Source organism: Camarhynchus parvulus, chromosome 1A (genome assembly GCF_901933205.1).
Source record: "Camarhynchus parvulus chromosome 1A, STF_HiC, whole genome shotgun sequence".
NCBI classification, from domain to species: domain Eukaryota; kingdom Metazoa; phylum Chordata; class Aves; order Passeriformes; family Thraupidae; genus Camarhynchus; species Camarhynchus parvulus.
In genome coordinates this window covers 69,153,813-69,174,683 of record NC_044586.1, presented here as the reverse complement: position 1 = coordinate 69,174,683, position 20,871 = coordinate 69,153,813, and the positions used below count along the sequence as shown (strand labels likewise).

Genomic DNA, 20,871 nt, shown 5'->3' with positions numbered 1-20,871 from the left:
TTCCAGCCAGGCTCTGGGAGGAGTTTTGGATGTTCTCAGGTGAGGGGATCATCTGGAAATCTGTCCCACTTGCTGGGATTTGGATTTTTGGATGTTCTCAGGTGAGGGGATCATCTGGAAGTCTGTCCCACTTGGTGGGATTTGGATTTTTGGATGTTCTCAGGTAAGGGGATCATCTGGAAATCTGTCCCACTTGGTGGGATTTGGATTTTTGGATGTTCTCAGGTGAAGGATTGGAAGTCTGTCCCACTTGGTGGGATATTTTGGTGCTCTATAAGGGGATCATCTGGATATCTGTCCCACTTGCTGGGATTTGGATTTTTGGATGTTCTCAGGTAGGGGGTCATCTGGAACTCTGTCCTACTTGGTGGAGTTTGGATTTTTGGATGCTCTCAGGTAAAGGGATCATCTGGAAATCTGTCCCACTTGGTGGGATTTGAATTTTTGGATGTTCTCAGGTAAAGGGGGGTCATCTGGAACTCTGTCCCACTTGGCTCAGGTTTGGATTTTGGATGCTTTTAGGATCGGATCTGGAACTCTGTCCCACTTGGTGGGATTTGAATTTTTGGATGCTCTCAGGTTAAAGGGGATCATCTGGAACTCTGTCCCACTTGGTGGGGTTTGGATTTTGCTCCATTCCAGCCCTTTCCCCACGCAGAGTGGCAGCGATGAGGAGGGGACGGGGTCTGTCCCCTCATGGGGTGACACCCCCAACCATCCCTAGAACCCGGGGTGGCTTTGCCCTGCTGATAAATTGGGAATGTTTCCTCTGGGGTGCAAATCTGCTGTTGGATCAGACAGATTTGGCAAAAATAAAATTAAAATTTCTCTTTTTAACAACTCTGACCCCCTCAGTGCTGGAACAGCCTTTTACACTCCATCAGGTCCACCAGGGTGAGCTCAGCTTGGATGAAATCCTTGAAAACCCCTTAAATTCCTTTGAAAACCCCTTAAAAATTCCTTTGAGAACCCATTAAAATTCCTTTGGAAACCCCTTAAAAATTCCTTTGAAACCCCTTAAATTCCTTTGGAAACCCCTTAAATTCCTTTGAAACCCCTTTAAAATTCCTTTGAAACCTCTTAAATTCCTTTGGAAACCCATTAAATCCCATTGGAAACCCTTAAATTCCTTTGAAACCCCTTAAAAATTCCTTTGGAAACCCCTTAAAAAAACCCATTAAAAATTCCTTTGAAACCCATTAAATTCCTTTGAAACCCATTAAAAATTCCTTTGGAAACCCATTAAATTGCTTTGGAAACCCTTAAATTCCTTTGAAACCCCTTAAAAATTCCTTTGAAAACCTGTTAAAAATTCCTTTGAAAACCCTTAAAATTCCTTTGGAAACCCTTAAAAATTCCTTTGAAACCCCTTAAAAATTCCTTTGGAAACCCCTTAAATTCCTTTGGAAACCCTTAAATTCCTTGAAACCCCTTAAATTCCTTTGAAAACCCTTAAATTCCTTTGAAACCCCTTAAATTCCTTTGGAAACCCATTAAAAATAAAACAACAAAACCCACATGTGCACAAAGCATTTGGCTTTCCTGGCTGTATTTAGGTATTAAAAAAAAAAAATTAAAAAAATCACAAATTGATTTTGATTGAATTAATTTTGCTGTTTTTTTATTTAAAGGGAATTAATTTTGCTCTTTTTCTATTAAAAAAAAAGGGAATTAATTTTGCTGTTTTTTAAAATTAAAGGGAATTAATTTTGCTCTTTTTTTAATTCAAAGAAAAGGGAATTAATTTTTATTCAAAGAAAAGGAAATTAATTTTGCTGTTTTTTTTATTTAAAGGGAATTAATTTTGCTCTTTTTCTATTCAAAGAAAAGGGAATTAATTTTGCTGGTTTTTTAATTCAAAGAAAAGGGAATTAATTTTTTATTTAAAGAAAAGGGAATTAATTTTTTATTCAAAGAAAAGAGAATGAATTTTGCTGGGTTTTTTATTTAAAGGGAATTAATTTTGCTCTTTTTTTTAATTCAAAGAAAAGGGAATTAATTTTTTTATTCAAAGAAAAGGAAATTAATTTTGCTGTTTTTTTTATTTAAAGGGAATTAATTTTGCTCTTTTTCTATTCAAAGAAAAGGGAATTAATTTTGCTGGTTTTTTAATTCAAAGAAAAGGGAATTAATTTTTTATTTAAAGAAAAGGGAATTAATTTTTTATTCAAAGAAAAGAGAATGAATTTTTGCTGGGTTTTTTTTTAAAGGGAATTAATTTTGCTCTTTTTTTAATTCAAAGAAAAGGGAATTAATTTTTTTATTCAAAGAAAAGAGAATTAATTTTGCTGGTTTTTTTATTTAAAGGGAATTAATTTTGCTCTTTTTCTATTCAAAGAAAAGGGAATTAATTTTGCTTTTTTAATTTAAAGGGAATTAATTTTTGTATTCAAAGAAAAGAGAATTAATTTTGCTTTTTTTATTTAAAGGGAATTAATTTTGCTCTTTTTTTTAATTCAAAGAAAAGAGAATTAATTTTGCTCTTTTTTTTTATTTAAAGGGAATTAATTTTGCTTTTTTTTTAAATTCAAAGAAGACTCTGGGAGGTTTTTCTTTCCCTGCTGAATTCCTCCTCTGGGAGCTCAGGATATTTCCAATCCCATTTTTATTTTGATATTCCCAGTCCTGTTTTGACATGGATATTCCCAAATCTCATTTTTTGCTTGGATATTCCAAATTCCAGTTGTACGTGGATATTTCCAATTCCATTTTTGCTTGGATATTCCCAATCCCATTTTAATGTGGATTTTTCTGATCCTGGTTTTGCTTGGGTATTCCCAATCTCATTTTTCCTTGGATATTCCCAATCCCATTTTTGCTGGGATATTCCCAATCCCATTTTCCCCTTAAATATCCCAAATCCCATTTTCTGCTTGGATATTCCAAATTCCAGTTGTACATGGATATTCCCAATCCCATTTTTACATGGATATCCCAAATCCCATTTTTATGTGAACATTCCCAATCCCATTTTTGCTTGGATATTTCTAAATCCCATTTTTACATGGATATTTCCAATCCCATTTTTGCTTGGATATCCCAATCCCATTTGTACATGGATATCCCAAATCCCATTTTTATGTGGATTTTTCCGATCCTGGTTTTGCTTGGATATTCCCAATCCCATTTTCACATGGATATTTCCAATCCCATTTTGCTTGGATATTCCAAATCCCATTTTTGCTTGGATATTTCCAATCCCATTTTTACATGGGTATTCCCAATCCCATTTTTGCTTGGATATTTCTAAATCCCTTTTTTTCTTGGATATTCCCAATCTCATTTTTACATGGATATTTCCAATCTTGCTTTTACATGAATATTCCAAATCCCATTTTTTGCTTGGATATCCCAATTACATTTTTACATGGATATTTCCCATTCCATCTTTACATAAATATTCCAAATCTGTTTTCACATGGTTATTCCCAATCCCATTTTTTGCTTGGATATTCCAAATTCCAGTTGTATGTGGATATTTCCAATTCCACTTTTGCTTGAATATTCCCAATCCCATTTTTACATGGATATCTGAAATCCCATTTTTATGTGGATTTTTCCGATCCTGGTTTTGCTTGGATATTGCAAATCCCATTTTTGCTTGGATATTTCCAATCCCATTTTTACATGGGTATTCCCAATCCCATTTTTGCTTGGATATTTCTAAATCCCTTTTTTTCTTGGATATTCCCAATCCCATTTTTACATGGATATTTCCAGTCTTGCTTTTACATGTATATTCCCAATCCCATTTTTCTTTGGATATTTCCCAATCCCATTTTTTGCTTGGATATTCCCAATCCCATTTTAATGTGGATTTTTCCGATCCTGGTTTTGCTTGGATATTCCCAATCCCATTTTTGCTTGGATATTCCCAATCCCATTTTTGCTTGGATATTTCAAATCCCTTTTTTTCACATGGTTATTCCCAATCTCATTTTTACATGGATATTTCCAATCTTGCTTTTACATGAATATTCCAAATCCCATTTTTTGCTTGGATATCCCAATTACATTTTTACATGGATATTTCCCATTCCATCTTTACATAAATATTCCAAATCCTGTTTTCACATGGTTATTCCCAATCCCATTTTTTGCTTGGATATTCCAAATTCCAGTTGTATGTGGATATTTCCAATTCCACTTTTGCTTGAATATTCCCAATCCCATTTTTACATGGATATCTGAAATCCCATTTTTATGTGGATTTTTCCGATCCTGGTTTTGCTTGGATATTGCAAATCCCATTTTTGCTTGGATATTTCCAATCCCATTTTTACATGGGTATTCCCAATCCCATTTTTGCTTGGATATTTCTAAATCCCTTTTTTTCTTGGATATTCCCAATCCCATTTTTACATGGATATTTCCAGTCTTGCTTTTACATGTATATTCCCAATCCCATTTTTCTTTGGATATTTCCCAATCCCATTTTTTGCTTGGATATTCCCAATCCCATTTTAATGTGGATTTTTCCGATCCTGGTTTTGCTTGGATATTCCCAATCCCATTTTTGCTTGGATATTCCCAATCCCATTTTTGCTTGGATATTTCAAATCCCTTTTTTTCACATGGTTATTCCCAATTCATTTTACATGGATATTTCCAATCTTGCTTTTACATGAATATTCCAAATCCCATTTTTTGCTTGGATATCCCAATTACATTTTTACATGGATATTTCCCATTCCATCTTTACATAAATATTCCAAATCCTGTTTTCACATGGTTATTCCCAATCCCATTTTTTGCTTGGATATTCCAAATTCCAGTTGTACGTGGATATTTCCAATTCCATTTTTTGCTTGGATATTCCCAATCCCATTTTTCTTTGGATATCCCAAATCCCATTTTTGTTTGGATATTCCAAATCCTCTTTTCAAATGGATATTTCCAAATTCCATTTCACATGAATATTCCAGATCCCATTTTTACATGAATATCCCAAATCCCATTTTCATCTGGATACTCCCAATCCCATTTTTGCTTGGATATTTCCAAATTCAATTTTACATGAATATTCCCAATCCCGTTTTTACATGGATATTCCCAATCCCATTTTTGCTTGTATATTCCAAATCCCATCTTTACACGGATATTTCCAATCCTGTTTTTACATGGTTATTCCCAATCCCATTTTTACATGGATATCCCAAATCCCATTTTTGCTTGGATTTCACAAATCCCATTTTTATGTGGACATTCCCAATCCCATTTTTCCCTTAAATATCCCAAATCCCATTTTTACCTGGATACTCCCAATCCCATTTTTGCTTGAATATTTCCAAATTCAATTTTACATTAATATTCCCAATCCCATTTTTACATGGATATCCCAATCCCATTTTTCTTTGGATATTCCCAAATCCCATTTTTTACCTGGATATTCCCAAATCCCATTTTTGTCTCACTCTGTCCATACACAGCAGGAAAAAAACTCCTTAAGGAATTCAAATCCATTTTTCTCCAGATTATTTGAGAAAGAACATTTTCCTTAAAGCATTTCCCTCATTACTCTGAAATTAAAGGGAGGGGAATAGAAAATAGGAATAAATCAAAATAAATTCTCATTTATTGATTACAGCTGGTGCCTATTTTTATTCATTTATTGGGGAGAAATAAATAAGGAAAATAAATTGTCATTATTTTTTGCTGCTGCTTTTTCTGCAGGACAATAAAGAACATCAAAATTCCAGTTCTGCTGAAAAAAAAAATCAGCAAAATAATGGCAAAAAATCAGGAAAAATTAGTAAAACCCAGCAAAATATCAGCAAAAAAATTCAGCAAAAAAATTCAGCAAAAATTTGGCAGAAAATCAGCAAAATGTCAGCAAAAAATCAGCAAAAAATCAGCAAAAAGAGGCAAAACCCAGCAAAATATCAGCAAAAAACTAGTGAAATATCTGCAAAAATATTGGCAAAAAATCAGGAAAAATTAGCAAAATAATGGCAAAAAAAATCAGCAAAAATTAGGAAAACCCAGCAAAATATCAGTAAAAAAATTCAGCAAAATATCAGCAAAAATTTGGCAGAAAATCAGCAAAATGTCATCAAAAAATCATCAAAAAGTCAGCAAAAAATCAGCAAAAAGAGGCAAAACCCGTCAAAATATCAGCAACAAATCAGTGAAATATTGGCAAAAATTTGGCAGAAAATCAGCAAAAAATCAGCAAAAAATCAGTAAAAAATCAGCAAAATTCGGCAAAAAAATCAGCAAAACGTTGGCAAAAAATCAGTGAAAAATCAGCAAAAATTCAGCAAAGATTAGCAAAACCTGGCAAAGTATTAGCAAAAAATCAGCCAAAAAAATCACAAAAAATCAGCAAAAAATCAATGAAATAAGTGGATAGCCAAAGGATTGGTTGGATCAAAAAGTGGATTTCTCTTGGGAGGTGGAGATGGAAAAATGGGATCCGATTTAAGCAGGTGAACAATTAAATCTGGGAGCAAATTCCTGGAATTGCAGAGTTTGGAAGTGCAATGAATCCTGATTTTTTTCAGCTCAGCCAACCAGACCAACATAGGGACAAATCCCTGAAACAAAAGGAAATTTTTCCCTCCTCCAACTTTTTCCTACAAAAAAAAAAAAACAAACCCAAAAAAACCAAACCAAAAACCAAAAAAACCCCAAAACCCCAAAACCAACCAACCAAAAAAAACCCCAAAAAACAAAACCCCCCAAAAAATCCCCAAACAAAATTCCAAAAAAAGGAACATTAAATTAAATTAAATTAAATTAAATTAAATTAAATTAAAGTAAATATTGAAGCGACCAAGCAGCACCTTGTGGTGAGCCCTGGCCATAATTCACCTCCTGAATATTTTGGGGTCGGGATTTCCCCAGGAATTGAAGCAGAGCCAGCAGTGAGGGAGCCCGGAGGGATTTGGGATATTTGGGATGTGGGAAGGAGCAGCAGCTGTGAGCTCTGGCTATAAAAATCCTCTGGGGTGGGGTGGGCTCTGCCTGCTTCCCTTCTAAATCCGGCCTGGAGCTGAAATCCCAGGGAATTTCTCTCTGCCACCAAAAGCTCCAGAAATTCCCTCTTTTCCGTCTCATTTTTCCCAAAAAATCCCAAATTTTGGGCTTGGGTTTGCCCAAAAAACCCCATAATTTAGTGAAGAAACCACTGAAATGTCTCATTTTTTCTCCAGAAAAGCCGAAATCCCAGGGAATTTCTCTCTGCCACCAAAAGCTCCAGAAATTCCCTTTTTCCTTCCCATTTCTCCTCCAAAAAAACCCCAAATTTTGGGCTTGGGGTTGCCCCAAAACACCATAATTTAGTGAAGAAACCACTGAATTTTCTTGTTTTTCTCCAGAAAAGCTGAAATCCCAGGAGGTTCTCTGCCACCACCAGTTCAGAAATTCTCTTTTCCTGCTCATTTCCCCAAAAATTTTGTTGTTCCCCAAAAGCCATAATTTGTGGAACACGAAACAACGCTTTTCCAAAACGAATCCAGGGTACCAATACAACTTCCATTTTACAAAACCCCAATTGGGCTGGTTTCCCAAAAAACCCCATAATTTAGTGAGGAAACCACTGAAATTTCTCTTTTTTTCTCCAGAAAAGCCGAAATCCCAGGCAGGTTCTCTCTGCCACCCCCAGCTCCAGAAATTTCTCTCTTCTGCTTCCCATTACTCCTCCAAAAAAATCCCAAAATTTTGGGCTTGGGATTGCCCAAAATCCCCATAATTTAGTGAAGAAACCACTGAATTTTCTCATTTTTTCTCCAGAGAAGCTGAAATCCCAGGCAGGTTCTCTCTGCCACCACCAGTTCCAGACCTTCCTGTTTCCCCCAAAAAAATCCCAAAATTTTGGGCTTGGGTTTGCCCCAAAACCCCATAATTTAATAAAGAAACCACTGAAATTCCTCATTTTTTTTCTTACAAAAGCTGAAATCCCAGGTGGGTTCTCTCTAGCAAGACCAACTCCAGAAATTCCTTCTTTTCCTTCTCATTTTTCCCAGAGGAAAAAAACCCAAATTTTGGGCTTGGTGTTGCCCCAAAAAACCCCATAATTTAGTAAAGAAACCACTGAATTTTCTCATTTTTTCTCCAGAAAAGCTGAAATCCCAGGTGGGTTCTCTCTGCCACCCCCAACTCCAGAAATTCCCTTTTTCCTTCCCATTTCCCCTCCAAAAAAACCCCAAATTTTGGGCTTGGGGTTGCCCAAAACCCCATAATTTAGTGAAGAAACCACTGAATTTTCTCTTTTTTTTTTCTCCAGAAAAGCTGAAATCCCAGGTGGGTTCTCTCTGCCACCGCCAGCTCCAGAAATTCCCTTTTTTCCTGCTCATTTCCCCCCCAAAAATCCCAAATTTTGGGATTAGGCTTCCCCAAAAAGCCATCATTTAGTGAAGAAACCACTGAAATTCCTCATTTTGTCTTTTTTCCAAAAAACTTGAAATCCCAGGGAATTTCTCTGTGCCACCACCAGCTCCAGCAATTCCCTCTTTTCCTGCTCATTTCCCAGAAAAAAATCCCAAAATTTTGGGCTTGGGATTGCCCAAAAGGACAAAATCTAGTGAAGAAACCACTGAAATTCCTCATTTTCTCTTTTCCATTTTCTCCAAAAAGGCAGAAATCCCAGGAAATGTCTCTCTGCCACCACCAGCTCCGGAAATTTCTTTACATTCCCAAAATTCCCTCTTTTCCTTGTCATTTCCCCCCAGAAAGCCCCAAAATCTTGGGTTGGGGTTGCCCAAAAAAACCCCCCATAATTAAATGAAGAAACCAATGAAATTTCTCTTTTATTTCTCCAGAAAAGCTGAAATCCCAGGCAGGTTCTCTCTGCCACCCCCAACTCCAGAAATTCCCTTTTTCCTTCCCATTTCTCCTCCAAAAAAACCCCAAATTTTGGGCTTGGGGTTGCCCCAAAACCCCATAATTTAGTGAAGAAACCACTGAATTTTCTTGTTTTTTTCTCCAGAAAAGCTGAAATCCCAGGCAGGTTCTCTCTGCCACCACCAGCTCCAGAAATTCCCTCTTCTCCTGCTCATTTCCCCCCCAAAAAATCGCAAAATTTTGGGATTAGGGTTCCCCAAAAAGCCATAATTTAGTGAAGAAACCACTGAAATTCCTAATTCTGTCTTTTTTCCAAAAAACTTGAAATCCCAGGCAGGTTCTGTCTGCCACCAATAGCTCCAGAAATTCCCTCTTTTCCTTCTCGCTTTTCCCAAAAAAACCCCAAATTTTGGGCTTGGGTTTGCCCCAAAACCCCATAATTTACTGAAGAAACCACTGAAATTCCTCATTTTTTTCTCCAGAAATCTGAAATCCCAGGCAGGTTCTCTCTGGCAAGACCAACTCCAGGAATTCCTTCTTTTCCTTCTCATTTTTCCCAGAGGAAAAAAACCCCAAATTTTGGGCTTGGGGTCACCCAAAAAACCCCATAACTGAATGAAGAAACCACTGAATTTTCTTGTTTTTTTCTGCAGAAAAGCTGAAATCCCAGGTGGGTTCTCTCTGCCACCACCAGCTCCAGAAATTCCCTCTTTTCCTTCTCACTTTTCCCAAAAAAACCCCAAATTTTGGGCTTGGGGTTGCCCCAAAACCCCATAATTTAATGAAGAAACCAATGAAATTTCTCTTTTTTTTTCTTCGAAAAAACCTCAAATCCCAGGTGGGATTCCCTTTTCCCTTCCCACTTCCCCTCCAAAAAAAAACCCCAAATTTTGAATTTTGCATTTCCCAAAAGGTGATTCAGTGACGAAACCCCTAAAAATCAAATCTGGGATGCATCCAAGGATCAAAATTCCTTAAATCTTCACATTCCTGCTCCAAACTCTCCCCAAATTCCTGGGGAGTTGAAAGCTCAGGGCTCAAATCCCATTCCCTGCCCCAAATCCATCCAATCCATGGATTTTGCTCCAGTTTACCAGTGGGGGTTTTATACTGGGAATCCCAAAGAAAATCCCAAAAGGGGAAAATTCCTGCTCCGGATCCCATTTGGGATATTCTTGTCTCCCCCAATGCAGAGCTGGTGGGATTTGGGATGGATCGAAGGAAATTTGGGAATTTTTAATGGGAGATGAAGAGGTAAATAAAGGAATTAGGGGAAAAGTCAGCAGGAGCACACAGGCACTTGTGGGATTTGGGAAATCCCATGGGAATGGGGCCAAAAGTGATTCCCAAAGTGATTCCAAATCCTCGGCAGGAGGGAAAAATGAATCCTCAAGGAATCCAGAGGGGCTGAGCTTCCACCTGAACATCCCAGAGGTGCAAATCCCAGCGGATTCCCACGAAATCATGAATAAAATGGGGGAAAACCACCCCAAAATTGCGGGTTTTTGTCTAAAAATGGAGAAAATTAAGAATATCATTGGCAGTGCTGTGAATAAGGGAAAAGGCAGATTGTTCCTGCTGGATAAAGTGAATTATGTGGGAACACACAAAAGTTTTTTTCTTCTTTTTTTTTTTAACCATCCCCAGGTTTAAAAATCAACTTTTATTCCCATGCAAATAAAACCCTTAAAAAAATAAAAAAGGAAAAAAAAAAAAAAAAAAAAAAAAAAAAAAAAAAAAAAAAAAAAAAAAGGCAAAAAAAAAGAAAAAAAAGGCAAAAAAAGAGAAAAAAAAAAAAAAAAAAAAAAGGCAAAAAAAGGCAAAAAGGCAAAAAAGGCAAAAAGAAAAAGGCAAAAAGAAAAGGCAAAAAAAGGCAAAAAGGGCAAAAAAAAGGGCAAAAAAAAAAAAAAGGAAAAAAAAAAGAAAAAGGCAAAAAAGGCAAAAAAAAAAAAAAAAAAAAAAAAAAAAAAGGAAAAAAAAAGGCAAAAAAAGGCAAAAAAAAGGCAAAAAAAAAAAAAAAAGCAAAAAAAGGCAAAAAAGGCAAAGGGCAAAAAAAGAAAAAGAAAAAGAAAAAGGCAAAAAGGAAAAAAGGCAAAAAAAGGCAAAAAAAGGCAAAAAAGAAAAAAAAAAGGCAAAAAGGAAAAAGGCAAAAAAAAAAAAAAAAGGCAAAAAAAAGGCAAAAAAAAAAGGGCAAAAAAAAAAAAAAAAAAAGGCAAAAAAAAAAAAGCAAAAAAAAGGCAAAAAAAAAAAAAAAAGAGGCAAAAAAAAAAAAAAAAAAAAAAAAGGAAAAAAAAAAAAAAAAAAAAAAAAAAAAAAAAAAAAAGCCAAAAAAAGCCAAAAAAAAAAAAAAAAAAAAAAAAAAAAAGGCAAAAAAAGCCAAAATAAATCCAAAAAAAAAAAAAAAAAGGCAAAAATCTGCCATGACACTGCCTTTAATCAGAGAAATCCTGCAAGCTGGGTGGGATTTGATCCTGAATTTTTTTTTGGGGGGATGGAAGGAAAAGGAGCTCTGCTCCTTTAAACTCCGAGAAACTTCTTTCGGTCCAGGTGGAGTCAGGATTTCCTGGGCTATAAAGTTGCAGGGAGAGGCAGCGGCAGCAGCTGCTCTGCTCAGACCTTCCCAGCCTCACCATGGTAAGAGCATTCCATTCCCAAATTTTTTTCCGCCGAGGCTTCTGAGCTGAAAATTCCCCCTTTTTTTTTATTTTTATTTTTATTTTTTTCCTTTCTGGTTTCTCCCCGGGGGTTTTTTATTTCTGCTCGGGAGCTCCTGGGTTATTGATTCGGGGTTTGCTCCTTATAAGGGAAAAGTGAGGGATGTGCTTGGGATGCTTGGAGCGGCCTCTTGCTGCTTTTCCCCCGTGGCGTCTGGAGACTTGGAAAGTTTTCCAAAAGTTGGGATTTTTTAATTTAAATTTTTAATTTTTTTTTTGTGTGTGTATGTGTAGGAGCAGCCTCGACTCAATTATGAATTAAAATGAATTTTTCCTCAACTAAATTATGAATTAAAATTGAAATTTTTTTTCATCCTGCCGCCCCCTTTTCCTAAAATTTTAACGCTCCCAATGTGCTGCAACAAGCACAACCTTTAGGGTTTGGTTTTTGGTTTTTTTTTTCCTTTAGGAATGAGCTGCCATGTTGCCTTTGTCTGCTCTAAACCCTTGGGATTATATGAAATGGATAAAAATCCCCCTTTTCCATGTTGGTTTTTTTTCCATGGAATCCCTGCTCCAAAACGTTTGCAGCTGGGAAACTGAAGCGGATTGAGCTGGGGATTAAAAAAAAATTAAAAAAATCTGGAATTCTGATTATTTCTGTCTGCTCCAGCTGAAACTTTTTGGGAAAGAGGATCCCAACTGGCACTTTTCTTTTTTTTTTTGTTTTTTTTTTGGATGCAAAGGAGCAACTTGTTGGGAAAAATCCGGTTGCAAATGGGAGAAAACTTCAAAGTGGCTCCCAGGGCTTTGGCTTTGAACTTTTCCTTTAGTCTGAGGATTTCTGGTCTGGCTATAAAAGTGTTAAATATGTACGTGGTGCTCCCAACGGGAAAATCAGCTGGACAACAATAGGCTGCCTATAGCCAGAGTCTGTAAAAGGCACTTCAGCTGGATGCAAATATTGGGAAGATCCCAAAAAAAACCCCAAAAAACCCCTCTGGAATATTTAAGAGGAGGGGAAAACCTCCAATAAACCGCTGCACTTTTTTCCTTCCAGCAGCTCCCACACTTTTCTATTTCGCTTTACCATTTATTTCGCTTTACCATTTATTTCGCTTTACCATTTATTTCGCTTTACCATTTATTTCGCTTTACCATTTATTTCGCTTTACCATTTATTTCGCTTTTGTATTATTTTGCTTTTTTCGCTTTTGTATTATTTAGCTTTTCTATTTATTTTGCTTTTCTATTTCACTTTTCTATTCCTTTCGTTTTTTTTTCCTTTTTCATTTTTATTTTCCTTTGTTCTCGTTCCCTGAGCTCTGGGCTGTAAATTCCAGCGCTCCCAGGGCAGCAGGTGCTGGGAATGGGGGTTTGGGAGCGGAGCAGCTGTCCCAGGGAAGAGCTGGCATGGGGAACAATCCCAACCACGCTGCTGCCGGCGCTGGGCAGGGCAGCCAGCACGGAGCAGGTGGCAGCTGGGACACAGGGATGGGATCACCATGGTCCCTGATCCCTGATCCCGGCAGGAATGGGATCGCCCCAATCCCTGATCCTGGCAGGAATGGGATCGCCCCAATCCCTGATCCCAGCAGGAACAGGATCACCATGATCCCAGCAGGAATGGGATCACCCCAATCCCTGATCCCAGCAGGAATGGGATCGTCCCAATCCCTGATCCCAATAGGAATGGGATCGTCCCAATCCCTGATCCCAGGAGCTCCTGATCCCAGCAATCCCTGATCCCATCAGGAATGGGATCGTCCCAGTCCCTGATCCCAACTGGAATGGGATCGCCACCATCCCTGACCCCAGCAGGAATGGGATCCCAGGCCCTCCCAATCCCAGCAGGAATGAAATTGCCCTGATCCCGGCAGGAATGGGATCATCCCAATCCCTGATCCCAATAGGAATGGGATCATCACAATCCCTGATCCCAGCAATCCCTGATCCCAGCAGGAATGGGACCACCCTGATCCCTGATCTCGGCAGGAATGGGATCACCACGGTCCCTGATCCCAGCAGGGATGGGATCGTCCCAATCCTTGATCCCGGCTGGAATGGGATCCCAGCCCCTCCTGATCCCAACTAGAATGGGATCACCTTGATCCCTGATCTTGGCAGGAATGGGATCACCCTGATCCCAGCAGGGATGGATTCACCACGGTCCCTGATCCCAGCAGGGATGCGATCATCCCAATCCTTGATCCTGGCAGGAATGGGATCCCAGCAGCTCCTTATCCTGACAATCCCTGATCCCAGCAATCCCTGATCCCAGCAGGAATGGGATCCCAGCAATCCCTGATCCCGACAATCCCTGCTCCCAGCAGCCCCCCCACCCCGCAGACCTGGGGCTCTTGTCCCACCCTGGGATTTGGGGTGTTTGGGCAGCTCTGGGTCGGTGTCCCCGTGTCCCAGCAATGATCCTGTCCTGGCTCTGGTGGCCTCTGCAATTCCTTGAGGGGCGGGAAAATCTTGGCACATCCACGCTTGGGGGAACGAGATGGAGAAGAGGTTCCATCGGCTCATCTCCCTGCCACGAGCGGTTGGTGCCCCGGGATGTCCAGCTGGAATCTTCTGGACACTCCTGGGCACTCCGGGTGGTTGTGCCCAGGAGATTTGGGATCTGCTGTCCCTACCACCCCTCTCTAAGCCAGGCTTAGCTGTGGAGACCCCAGCTTGGAGATTTGGGATCTGCTAAGCCAGGCTTATCTGTGGAGACCCCAGTTGGGAGATGTGGGATCCGCTGTTCCCACCACCCCTCTCTAAGCCGGGTTTACCTGTGGAGACCCCAGCTTGGAGATTTGGGACCTGCTAAGCCAGGCTTACCTGTGGAGACCCCAGTTTGGAGACTTGGGATCTGCTAAGCCAGGCTTACCTGTGGAGACCCCAGGTTGGAGATCTGGGATCCACTGTTCCCACCACCCCTCTCTAAGCTGGGTTTACCTGTGGAGACCCCAGCTTGGAGATTTGGGATCTGCTAAGCCAGGCTTACCTGTGGAGACCCCAGCTTGGAGATTTGGGATCTGCTGTTCCCACCACCCCCCTTTAAGCTGAGTTTACCTGTGGAGACCCAGCCTGGTGAGGTGAGGTGAGACCTGAGCCCAGCTGCCCATGGATGATCCCACAAAAAATGGGATCAGCCTCCCTGCTGGTGTTGTCCAGTGGAGCTGGAGTAATTAATTGGGCCAGCACTCACTGTGGGTCAAGCGCAGCTCACTCCACGTGCAGCGGAGCTGTGGAGAGGGTCACTGACTCCCGTGTGTGTTCAGCTGGGAATTTCATCCCTCACTTCTGCCCTCTCTGATGTGGAGTTTCTCCTGCGGAGTTTCTCCTGCATTTACATTTTCGGGAGAAAATGTAAATGCAGCATAAGGACATTAATGAGAGCGACCCCTTTAAGTTTTAAGGTTTGAGTCTTTCCCCCCAGCCTCCTGTTAATGGTGGGACAGTTTGGTGCTGCAGGAGGGAGAGAGAACCTGCATCCGTGGTAGCCACAGGTCAGAGCTCACACCGGCTTGTGCTTCCCAGCAGGAAAGGGATCAGCTCCCTTTCCCAGCGCCCCCTTGGGAAGCAGCACGGCAATAATTGGGATTCAGGGCTCGGGATCTGGGCCAGGAGGCCGTGCCCTGGCTTTGATCGTGGCGTGGTGGCGGCAGCAGGTGCCAATTACCCAGGGCAGTGCCCAGGGAGCCTCCGGGAGACGCCGCTCCCAGGAGCTTCCCTGGAGTCACAGCCTGCTGGAGATGACCTGGATAAATCCAGACTCGGAGCTGCTCCTGGGAGCCTCGCTCTGCCCCGAGGCAATCCTCTGTGACTCCAGCTTGGCTCAGGTTTTCCAAGCTTGGCTTCTCCCTGAGCTCTTTTTTCCAAGCTGCTGGTGCTGGTCCATCAGGATGGGAGGGATGGGCAGCGGCTCCGAGGAGCTGGTGCTGCTCAGCTGCTTCCTGCCCCCGCATGGAGCCAGCAGCCCTTTCCCTTTCCCTTTCCCTTCCTCCCTGGGCTGGGAGAGCCTTTCCCAGGAATGCTGTGTGCAGCAGATCCTGGTTTGATCCCGGCTCCAGCTCCCGTGGTGGCAGACGCCACCTGTTTCCCTCATCATCCCCAGCACGGCTCTGAGGGGAGCTGTGGGGGCTTTAACTCCCAATCCCCCTCCACAGGATGTGTGAAATTCCCCGTGTCCCTTTTCCAGAGGGATACAATTCCCTCTTTCCCTTTTCCAGAGGGATACATTTCCCTGTTGTTTCCCTTTTCCAGAGGGATACAATTCCCTGTTTCCCTTTTCCAGAGGGATACACTTCCATGTTGTTTCCCTTTTCCAGAGGGAGTGCATTTCCATCCACATCCCTGTGTGAAATTCCCCATTTCCCTTTTCCAGAGGGATACACTTCCCTGTCTCCCTTTTCCAGAGGGATACATTTCCATGTTTCCCTTTTCCAGAGGGATACATTTCCCTGTTGTTTCCCTTTTCCAGAGGGATACAATTCCCTGTTTCCCTTTTCCAGAGGGATACAATTCCCTGTTGTTTCCCTTTTCCAGAGGGATACATTTCCATGTTTCCCTTTTCCAGAGGGATAAATTTCCCTGTTGTTTCCCTTTTCCAGAGGGATACAATTCCATGTTGTTTCCCTTTTCCAGAGGGATACAATTCCATGTTTCCCTTTTCCAGAGGGATACAATTCCCTGTTGTTTCCCTTTTCCAGAGGGAGTGCATTTCCATCCACATCGGGCAGGCCGGGGTGCAGATGGGCAATGCCTGCTGGGAGCTCTACTGCCTGGAGCACGGCATCCAGGCCGACGGGACCATCCCCGCTCCAAGCAGCTGAAATCCATGGATCCCAACTCCGAGCAGGTGGATTCCTCCTTCGAGACCTTCTTCTGTGAGACAGCCTCTGGCAAGCACGTGCCCCGGGCAGTGTTCATTGACCTGGAGCCCACTGTCATTGGTAAAAATGGGATTTTTTTTTCCCTGATCCATCTTTATCCATAATTCCCAACCCTTTTTCCATGGGATCCTGCTGTTCCCACTCCTCTGCTCTGGTTAAATGTCCCCAGCCACTGGGGGCAGAGAGAATTTACCCTTCCAAAGGGACCAGGAGGGACCAACCCGTGGTTGTCACTGAGTTGTCTTTGTTCCCTCCTTTTGGGACCTTCGGCAGGTGGAAAGTGTCCTGGATTTGCCAGCCTTGGTGGTCCTGGCTGGAATTCCACCATCCCACGGCCAGATGTGGCACATCTGGTTCTGATGCCGCCCACAATGTGGGGTGCCACACATGCCACGGCCTTGTGGGACCTGGCTGTCCTGCCTGGAGATCTTTTCCAGCCTGATGGATTCCCAAAAGATTCCCACTTCCCTTTCCAGCTCCCTCAGGGATCTCTGGGTGTTTGTTTGTGTGGCACCTCAATTTGAGGCGTCTTCCCAGAGAATAATAATTATTTGCTTGGGAAATGACTCCCAAATCCAACCACCTGCTCCTGCCTTCCAGGCTTCCCCTCCTATCTTTCCGCCTGGGATGTGACTCGTTAGTCCTGATTAAAGGGTTTGCAGGCTTTTGTTTGGGTTCTGCTTAATTTATAGACACCTCATTAAGGCATCAAATGGAGAGCTTAATGAGTGAGCCGGGAGATGATGGAATGTGCCCAGTGTAGGGATGGAGTGGATTGTAAACCCCTCTGGAGGTGGAAATGTCAGCGCTGGAGGGGCTTTGTCTGTGTCCCCTCCGTGCTGGAGAGCAGAGGATGGAGCTGGAGCTTCCAGACTTCTCCTCTGAGCTGCCTGTGGTAACCGATCCCACAAAAACTCTGGAATTGTGGTGTCCTGGCTCATGAAACCAGATTAATTCAGGATTTCAGGCTAGGTGTAGGGTGAGGATGGAGTTCTGGTAGGACCCTACCTGTGTGAGTTTATTCCTCCCCTTTCCATGATTCCCACAACCCTTCCCTGACCACACCGTGGCCTCCTGCTGGACATTCCACGGATTTTGCTCCGTCGGCTTCACCCAGAACCTTTCTTTGTGCCCCGCTCTGGCTGATTTCTCCTCCTGGTGCAGATGAGATCAGGACAGGGCCCTACCATGGGCTCTTCCACCCCGAGCAGCTCATCAGTGGCAAGGAGGACGCTGCCAACAACTACGCCCGCGGGCACTACACCATCGGCAAGGAGATCATCGACACCGTGCTCAGCCGGATCCGGAAAATGGTGAGGGGAACGCCGAGTTCTGGGTTAAAATAACGTCCTTCTGGGTTAAAATAGCACCCTTCTGGACAACATTGTGAAGTTTGGGGTAGGAGTCTTGAAATGAAAAAGTCTTAAATTAAAAAACAGCTTTAGGTGAGGTCCAAACATGGTGCGGTTGTTGGGGTTTGCTTTGGGGCTTGGGAGAGCCCCTGGATTTGTGTGTTTGTCCTAAAAGCAGAGAATTGTTGTGTTAAAACTGGGCTTAAGGTGGTCAGTGAGTGTTCTAAGCAGAATTTTGTGCTGTATTACTTGGGGTAGTTATCCCAGTCCTTAAATGGATAAATATCCAGTATTCTTGGGATAGTTATCCCAGTCCTTAAATGGATAAATATCCAGTATTCTTGGGATAGTTATCCCGGTTCTTAAATGGATAAATACCCATTTCTTTTGGGGTAGTTATCCCAGTCCTTACAGGTATAAATATCCTTTTTTTTGGGATAGTTATCCCAGTCCTTAAATGGATAAATATCCAGTAATCTTGGGATAGTTATCCCAGTTCTTAACTATCCCAATAATGGATATTTATTTCTTTATCCCAGTCCTTACAGGCATAAATATCCATTTTTTGGGGATTAGCTGTCCCAGTCCTTAAATGGATAAATATCCAGTAATCTTGGGATAGTTATCCCAGTCCTTAAATGGATAAATATCCAGTATTCTCGGGATAGTTATCCAAGTTCTTAAAGAAATAAATACCCATTTTTCTGGAGGATAGTTATCCCAGTCCTTACAGGCATAAATATCCATTTTTTGGGGGATAGTTATCCCATTCCTTACAGGGATAAATATCCATGTTGTTGGGATAGTTGTCCTGGTTCTTACTGGCATAAATATCCAATTTTTTGGGGATTAGCTATCCCAGTCCTTAAATGGATAAATATCAATTTTATTTTGGATAGTTATCCCAGTCTTTAAATGGATAAATATCCATTTTTTGGGGGGATAGTTATCCCAGTCCTTACAGAGATAAATATCCAGCATTCTTGGGATAGCTTTCTAATCCTTGGGATACATATCCAGTATTCCTGGGATAGTTACTCCAGTCCTATAAAGGCAAAAAGATCCATTTTCTTGGGATAATTATCCCAGTTCTTAAATGGATAAATATCCATTTTAGGGGGGGGATAGTTATCCCAGTCCTTACAGGCATAAATATACAATATTCTTGAGATAGTTTTCTAGTCCTTGGGGTAAATATCCAGTCTTCCTGGGATAGTTACTCCAGTCCTTAAAGGGATAAATATTCATTTTCTTGGGATAATTATCCCAGTCTTTACAGGGAAAAAGTTCCATTTTCTTGGGATAATTATTCTGGTCCTTACAGGGATAAATACATGTATTCTTGGGATGGTTATTCCAGTCCTGAAAGGGATAAATACCCAATATTCTTGGGATTGTTACTCCAGTGCTTACAGGGATAAATATCCATTTTCTTGGGATAGTGATCCCAGTATTCTTGGGATAGTTATTCCAGTCCTGAAAGGGATATATATCCATATTCTCGGGATAGTTTTTGGGTCCTTGGGTAAATATCCGATGTTCTGCTGCAGGCTGACCAGTGCAGTGGACTCCAAGGCTTCCTGGTGTTCCACAGCTTCGGAGGAGGCACCGGCTCCGGCTTCACCTCGCTCCTCATGGAGCGGCTCTCCGTGGAGTACAGCAAGAAATCCAAGCTGGAGTTCTCGGTGTACCCGGCCCCGCAGGTGTCCACGGCCGTGGTGGAACCCTACAACTCCATCCTGACCACGCACACCACGCTGGAGCACTCGGACTGCTCCTTCATGGTGGACAACGAGGCCATCTACGACATCTGCCACCGCAACCTGGACATCGAGCGCCCCACCTACACCAACCTGAACCGCCTGATCGGCCAGATCGTCTCCTCGGTCACGGCCTCGCTGCGCTTCAACGGCGCCCTCAATGTGGACCTCATCGAGTTCCAGACCAACCTGGTGCCCTACCCGCGCATCCACTTCCCGCTCACCACCTACGCGCCCATCGTCTCGGCAGAGAAGGCCTACCACGAGCAGCTCTCCGTGCCCGAGATCACCAACGCCTGCTTCGAGTTCTCCAACCAGATGGTCAAGTGCGACCCTCGCCGTGGCAAGTACATGGCCTGCTGCCTGCTCTACCGCGGCGACGTGGTGCCCAAGGACGTCAACGCCGCCATCGCCGCCATCAAGACGCGCCGCTCCATCCAGTTCGTGGACTGGTGCCCCACCGGTTTCAAGGTGGGCATCAACTACCAGCCGCCCACAGTGGTGCCCGGGGGCGACCTGGCCAAGGTGCAGAGGGCTGTGTGCATGCTGAGCAACACCACGGCCATCGCCGAGGCCTGGGCCCGCCTGGACCACAAGTTTGACCTGATGTATGCCAAGCGCGCCTTCGTGCACTGGTACGTGGGGGAGGGCATGGAGGAGGGCGAGTTCTCCGAGGCCAGGGAGGACCTGGCGGCCCTGGAGAAGGATTATGAGGAGGTTGGAAGGGACTCGGCGGACGGGGAGGAGGATGAGGGTGAGGAGGATGAGTACTGACAGACTGCGGCCTGGTCTTGAGCTGGGCTGGAATCCAGACTTGTGTCCCGAGCTCCTGAGGGCCTGGGGGTGCCCGAGGACCGGCCACATTTGATGTATTGAACCTCCCCTGCTTGCATAGAGCTCCTCTCTAGCCCGGGTGTCTTGAGCTTTATCCCACTGCTGTTTATTGGTGAGTGACGCTGAGCCGGGCCTAACTTAGGCCTGACATCCCGCCTAGCCAGGAGACCCTGGTTCCTAACCCGGGGCATGTCGCGGGCTGCCTGCTTTGGCTGCAATGGCAAACTCTTGCTCTGGCTTCTTCTTGTTAAAAGCACTTTGGAATTAGAAATGCACCTGTAAACTTCTATGCAAATGGCTTTTTGTATATGAATAAAGAGGGTTTTTTTGGCTCAGAATTCCTTGGATTTTCCCCCACAAGGGGGTTTTGTGGGGAGGCTCCTGCTCGCAGATGGCCTGAGGAGAAGAGCAAACGCTGATCGGGGTGTGCTGCGAGAGTCATCATCCCTAATTAGTGTTGTGGGGGAAGTGTCCTATATCCTGTGGGAATTTCTGTCTGGGGCTGGCTGCTGCTCAGGGAATTCCGTGTCTGGGATCAGGGACTCACTTCAGAGTGGCGGGGAGCACTTTTTGGCCTCCTCACCACCCTTGGTAACAC

At 42.7% G+C, this 20,871-nt stretch overlaps 1 protein-coding gene across 1 annotated transcript; it reads left to right on the top strand.

Moving 5' to 3' along the window:
* Window positions 1-16,147: 16,147 nt before the first annotated feature.
* LOC115910478 (tubulin alpha-3 chain-like) lies at window positions 16,148-20,607 on the top strand. Its single transcript, XM_030960662.1, is given in 4 exon segments — window positions 16,148-16,247; window positions 16,250-16,387; window positions 17,492-17,640; window positions 19,230-20,607. Coding segments are annotated over 4 exon segments (1,332 nt in total). The 5' UTR covers window positions 16,148-16,186; the 3' UTR covers window positions 20,214-20,607.
* The last annotated feature ends 264 nt before the right edge of the window (window positions 20,608-20,871 follow it).